The sequence below is a fragment of the Homarus americanus genome, unplaced genomic scaffold, assembly GCF_018991925.1.
Source record: "Homarus americanus isolate GMGI-L3 unplaced genomic scaffold, GMGI_Hamer_2.0 scaffold31037, whole genome shotgun sequence".
Taxonomy (NCBI): domain Eukaryota; kingdom Metazoa; phylum Arthropoda; class Malacostraca; order Decapoda; family Nephropidae; genus Homarus; species Homarus americanus.
The window spans coordinates 3366387-3372680 of record NW_024722227.1 but is presented as its reverse complement, the minus strand read 5'-3'; the positions used below and the strand labels follow the sequence as shown (position 1 = coordinate 3372680).

The 6294-nt window shown below is 40.5% G+C and overlaps 1 protein-coding gene across 2 annotated transcripts; it reads right to left on the bottom strand.

The window, feature by feature from the left end:
• Positions 1–1582: 1582 nt before the first annotated feature.
• LOC121862296 (C-type mannose receptor 2-like) lies at positions 1583–6054 on the bottom strand. 2 transcript variants are annotated; one of them, XM_042360432.1, is made up of 6 exons: positions 5955–6054; positions 4478–4648; positions 3723–3962; positions 3170–3226; positions 2766–2939; positions 1583–2071 (listed from the first exon to the last, which is right to left on the bottom strand). In XM_042360432.1, the coding sequence occupies exons 1-6, from the start codon at positions 5986–5988 to the stop codon at positions 1833–1835; spliced, it is 915 nt and encodes a 304-aa protein (XP_042216366.1). In that variant the 5' UTR covers positions 5989–6054; the 3' UTR covers positions 1583–1832. The 2 variants fall into 2 exon arrangements, with proteins under 2 accessions (XP_042216366.1, XP_042216367.1); XM_042360433.1 differs by having other exon boundaries at positions 3170–3223.
• Positions 6055–6294: the final 240 nt, after the last annotated feature.

Below are 6294 nucleotides of genomic sequence, written 5' to 3'. Positions count from 1 at the left end.
GTATGTATGTATGTATGTATGTGTGTGTGTGTGTGTGTGTGTATGTATGTATGTACATGTATGTATGTATGTATGTATGTATGTATGTATGTATGTATGTATGTATGTATATGTATGTATGTATGTATGTATGTATGTATGTATGTATGTATGTGTGTGTGTGTGTGTGTGTGTGTGTGTGTGTGTGTGTGTGTGTGTGTGTGTGTGTGTGTGTGTGTGTGTGTGTGTGTGTGTGTGTGTGTGTGTGTGTGTGTGTGTGTGTGTGTGTGTGTGTGTGTGTGTGTGTCCACTTTTTCTGTAGGTGTGTGATAATTATATTGACGTAATGTGGAAAACTACACAACGTCAACGCGAGTGAGTGAGTGAGTGAGTTCTACGGCTGTTTCACTGTAATGTACTACACTGTTCCCTGACTGTGGCTTGGGGCGACGCTACTGCACTCTCCCTACAGCAGCTCATTTAGGAGGTTCATTTATCCAGGTTAGGGAAGTAGTGTTCACAGTTACTAGATCTAAATTAAAGTTTAATATTAAACTTCTAAATTACCCAGAGTTTTCTGATTTATTGTCTTACATAAACAAACAACGAAATGTAATGGACCAAAAAAAAAATACATCGATCTTGTATTGTTAGTCTATAATTGTCATGAAGTATCAGAGGAATTAAGTTGTTGTGAGAGAGATGTTCAGTGATGCCCTGTGATGGTGTACTCAGATCATTCACTTCCTCTCGTCAAACAAACACACGGACGTTCTTTCTCATTTTATGTTGTATTTCTTGTATTGGTCACAGTAGAACCCCCCCCCCTCTCTCTCTCTCTCTCTCTCTCTCTCTCTCTCATGGGGTTCTATATATACCTGATACATATAATGATCTGCCCTACCTGTGTCTTCCTCTGTGTGTCTTGGCTAAAGTTTTCCTGTAGGAGTTTTATGTTTCGCTGGGTGACTTGTGCTGCCGGCCATCAGCTCTTGTTAAGGTATACACCAAACACACTGTAGAGGACCTGGCTTTAGTCTCGTGTCTCCCTACAGTAATGTCAACGGCCTATGTAGTCGACATAATGAGAGAATTGGTTTTATGCGATTTACTGGGGGAGAACTTTTATTTGTTTCGTCAGGCGCTGTGAGAGGGAGAGAAACCTTACCATCTTATTTATATGATAATTAGATTACCCCAATATCTGCTACCATCAGTCCTTATATTAATGAACTATATAAAATTTGTCTTAATTATATAACAAAAGAAAATTTCGTGTATAAACTGTCTTGCTGTTTTAGTATTTTTAAATAACTAAATTGTTTACAGACAAAAGTATAGTTCTCAGGGATTACATTAGAGTAGCCAGAGTGATACAATATTTGGTGAGACAGCAGGAGTCGAGGGCCGTGGTCGCCAACCCTCAGGAATGATATGTCACTTCACTTTCATTACCTTTATAAGAGTTGTGACTTTTTTTTTTTTAGTCAAACTCAACCTTAATTGTTTCTTATTTAAAACTCTGTAATACTTTTATTTTGACTGAATCAACTTACGAATATAATAACCTGGCCTGAGATTTGTTAGAAGTGATACTAAAAGATTAACTATTTTACTTTTTTATTTATTACAGGGAGATATACTATATTACTGTTGAGTTGGCCAACAGTCTTCATCTACCTGTTCATGAGAATCAGGTAAGTGTTCCTAGACGAGGTGAAGGAGCCTTGTGCCGTTATGGATCCAATACTAAAATCTAGGACACATTTTGTAGGTCATGTTAAAAAAATAAATAAAAAAAATCGATTACAATGTGAAATATTAAAATCTTTGTGTTTTGGAGAAAGTTCATCTCAGTGTTCACATATCACACCGACGAGGCTGTCGCATTCAAGGTCATGTAAAAAGAAGTGATCAGTATTGATAAGAGAACTACAGTTTTGTGAGGTTCCCCCTTGTGGTTCTTGGGGACTCGAGCCTTGAGCCCCCCAGAATGGAGTGCCCATACGTACAGGCGTCCCGTCCAGCCAGCGCCAGTCACCTTCTTTCTTACTGTCCGACCCTCCGATGTATACGTAGGAGCTAGTCAAGTCTGTAATGAAAACAGGATAAAACACCAGAAATGAATTTGAAGTTTGTCAAAATATATTATATTGCCACACACACACACACACACACACACACACACACACACACACACACACACACACACACACACTTACACTTCCTCCCATACACTCACACAGGTTATTACAACACTACAGCTTCGTATATACCTGAATCTGCTGCAGCTCAAGGGTACATAACCTCCTGACACTATAATTACAGGGTCAAGATCCGTCACCTACCATCAATAACGCCATGTGGATGTTACTGTTAGTAGTCTCGGCAGGGTAAACGATAAAGGAGTAACGAGAGTAAATCAAATGGTGACTATGTCTTATGTCTTCTCCTATTTGTCAAGAAAGAAGAGATGAGTCGTATGTCCCTTTCTCTCAAGTGACTTTTCATATTAATATACATAACAACAACGCAAAATCACTAAATAAGTAACTACGGTTTATAGTCACAGTCAGTGTTCAGTGTTTACATGTTGAACAGATATCATGAATATAAATTATATAACTGTGGACACCTGTAATAAGAGCTTTAGCAGGTATTCGGTACTCGCGGTAAAGAGGTATAAGGTAATGTGGGAGCAACAGCAGGTATCTAATGAGTGTGTTAAAGCGATGTGAAAACCTACTCTTGTGAATTTTAACAGTATATGTTAGTCAGATTCTCACCATGGGCATGAAGGTAGTCGAACAAGGCACCGAGAACGTTAGCATCGTCCAGCTTGATCATATGACCACCGTGTAGCAGCTCACAGAAGCGCCGCTGTTCTTCCCAGGTGCCGGAGCTGGGCACGTTGACGAAGAGACATCGACCACCAATGACCTCGTAGGGATGTGGGCACTCTGGCGGTATTAAAAGGTTAGACATGCAATTTTTTTCATTTGTTTTGGTTATCTCAGATTATAGCAATTTTAAAATTCTAATCCATAAATATGAATAGGCCAATGTATATTACACACACACACACACACACACACACACACACACACACACAAACAACATGAACTAAACCATCAGCGTTCTGGGACTGTAAAAAAAACCCAGTACAGTATAATAGTAACAAGCAACTTACCTACTGAAGGTCGTCCTCTGGTGGTGCTGAGTGCTGGGTCCTGTAGGAGGCTGTCTGCTGCCAAGAGAGTGCTCCTTTAATCACAGTAAGTCAAGTGTAGGTGTTATGGGGCTCCACTGACACTTTATGATTCAGGATACAAATTATCCCTGACAGTGTAACTCAAGAATAACAGGATAAACATTGCTAAACACTTAATAAGCATTTAATATACACTTGGTATATGCTTGATAAACACTTGATGAACATTCATATGGAGAAAAATTGTCTTGTATTAAAGTAAAAAAAATAGACTCCAATTTAATACAACCTCGTGCAATTATATTTTACTGCTGTCGTAGTGATCATCCTAGCCCAGGTCAGTGATCATCCTAGCCCAGGTCAGTGATCATCCTAGCCCAGGTCAGTGATCATCCTAACCCAGGTTAGTAATGATAAGTCTGGTTAGGTGTGTGTGCGTGTATATCAGAGTAAGTTACATTCTTTACATAGAGTGAAGAGTCAGAAATAACAGAGTAACCGATCAGTCAGTCATACAGCGTTGAGAACTCACGAGTTTGTTGGCAGATGAGAGAGTGCGGGTTAGAGCAGGGGGCGTCATGCATGAAGTAGTAGTCTTCCTTCAGGAGTACGGCGCAGTTCTCCTTAGCTCCACCTGTGGGCTGTTGGACTCCGTCTTTGAGGTCACCCCACAGTGGAGTGTTCATGTGGACAGGTGCACCCGTCAACCAATTCCACTGCCCCTCCACCGCCTGGTCCGTGGCTCCTACCCAGTAGCTCACATCACTCCTCCCTGCCACCACAACACAATGTAAAACATTAAATCGAGGTAACGTAGACAGTGGTGTGTATTGTGTTAGTGTTTGTTTACTAGCAATGATAATGTAATGTAGGTTAGTTTGTCTTGACTTTTAATTAATTATTTTGATATTTAAACTGGATAAGTTCCCTAAAATACATAAATTACACTGGTTTGGAAACAGAGTAGTGGATGAATGGAACAAGTTACCAAATATCATCATTAACTCGAATACGCTGAATAGCTTCAAACATAGGTTAGATGCTTATATGAGCAATAGGGGTTGGGTGTAGATGGGACTGCCCAGTATGGGGCAATAGGCCCGCTGCAGTTTCCTCCATTCTTATGTTCTATAGTTATGGCATTACTAATTGTTTAGTATTGTGTGAGTTAACTTATACTCTTAGTAAAGTAATCATACTACTGATCTATTGTCGTGATGGAGGTGACCAAATGATGCAAATGTTGAACTGTGGGTGTGGAGGTGTGGAGGTGGTCAACACACTTACCAGTTTCATACAAATGTTCGACAATGTAAGCCAAAAGGTTAGCATCATGGAGGTCGACCAGTTCTCCCCCTAAGTCTTGACATACGGCGGTCAGCTCAGTCCAGTTCCCTGACAGCACGTTATCGATGAAGAGGCAGCGGTCACCCACTTGTGTGTAGGGCGGCGAGCAGGCTTAGGGAGGGACGAGTTGAACACGGTGGTGGGTGAGTACCAAGGTGGAGGAATATAATGAAATCAGGTGGCTACTAACTTTTCCAACTTCACAATGCCAGGACCACATTTTCAGTGATAATATATTGAATTATTTCTTCAGTGTTATCTGATAAAACACACACAAACACACACACAGACACACACACACACACACACACACAGACACACAGACACACACACACACAGACACACAGACACACACACACACACACACATACCTGAAATACAGCTATACCATACACCTAGCTACATCTGTTACAAAATATAAATTATTAACTTCACCTAACCACTGAGACAGTACAATAAATCACTGAAGGGTTGTTCCATCACCAGCAGGTAATGTAATCAAACGTGTATTGGTAAGTGCACAAGGTAACCGTCTCCTCTACTCCACGCTGGAATTGAATCCTAAGTCATTTGCTTGTAAGGCAAATGTTGTGTATTATATTATCGATAAATTATTTCACAATTAATTAAATACATTTAACGAAAATTTCATCAGAAAAGAGTGGAATGAAAAGACTATGGGCTCAATATCCGCCCGGCCACCTGCAGCACAACGGAAGTTCAAAGGTCGCTCTAGGTGGTGGGAACAGCCTCTCTGTTATTATACGGTGAAGGCAGCAACAGTACGGTGATCTGTTGTGTGTTAGCGAAGATGAGAGCCAGGGGAGGCCAGACACACAGCTGCTCCTCTGTGGGGAGAACCTTTATGTTATCAAAACCACATGTAAGTATAAGTGTACGTATATAAAATTACAGGAGTAGGTACAGGTTCAGGTGTAGCTGCGGGTTCAGGTGTAGATACAAGTACAGATACAATACGGAAGCAGTCATACAGTTACTGGATTTTCAAGCAGTCGTACAGTTATTTGCCACCTGTCTGAGACTGTCATCTTTCAGCAATTGATTAAGTGAATCGGCCAAATGCTGTTTCACATCTCCAGTCAGGGGGAAAATTGGGTGAAGGGAGAACTGCTAAGTCATCCGATTTTCCCGATGACACCCGATAATTTGGAAGTTTCATCTGCTCAAACTTATTAATCTTACCTGTTTTAAGCTTTTTCTCTATCTTGATTAATATACGAATTAGTTTCAGTCAACCTAACCTAACCTAACCTAACCTAACCCATATATAACAAAAACCCAACTATTCTACCTTAGTTTGGAGGCACAAAAACCCTCACAATAAATGACTGGAGAGATAATTTCGCTTTTTAACTTACTCACTCATCCCACAACACACAGACGAAGAAGTAAATACCAAGGAGAAGTAAGGTGGTAGTAAACGCCTCCATGGTGAGTACGCAGGAGGAGGCGCAGACGCAGTGAGAGTTAACAGTTATGTACAACTGCCCCCACACGGTTCTTTCCCATTTATAGTCTGAGTAACAACCACACCTGCATTTTCCCGCCGCTTGCCCACACCTGCATTTTCCCGCCACCCTGGGACACCTCACCTACTTGCCTCCCACAGATTACAACATCTATTGACTATCACTTATCAGTGACCTTTAAACTTAACTAATTACAATTGTTATATTTCCATTGTATATATAGTCAATTAATATTATTTACCAATTATATAAAAGATTGTAATTGTT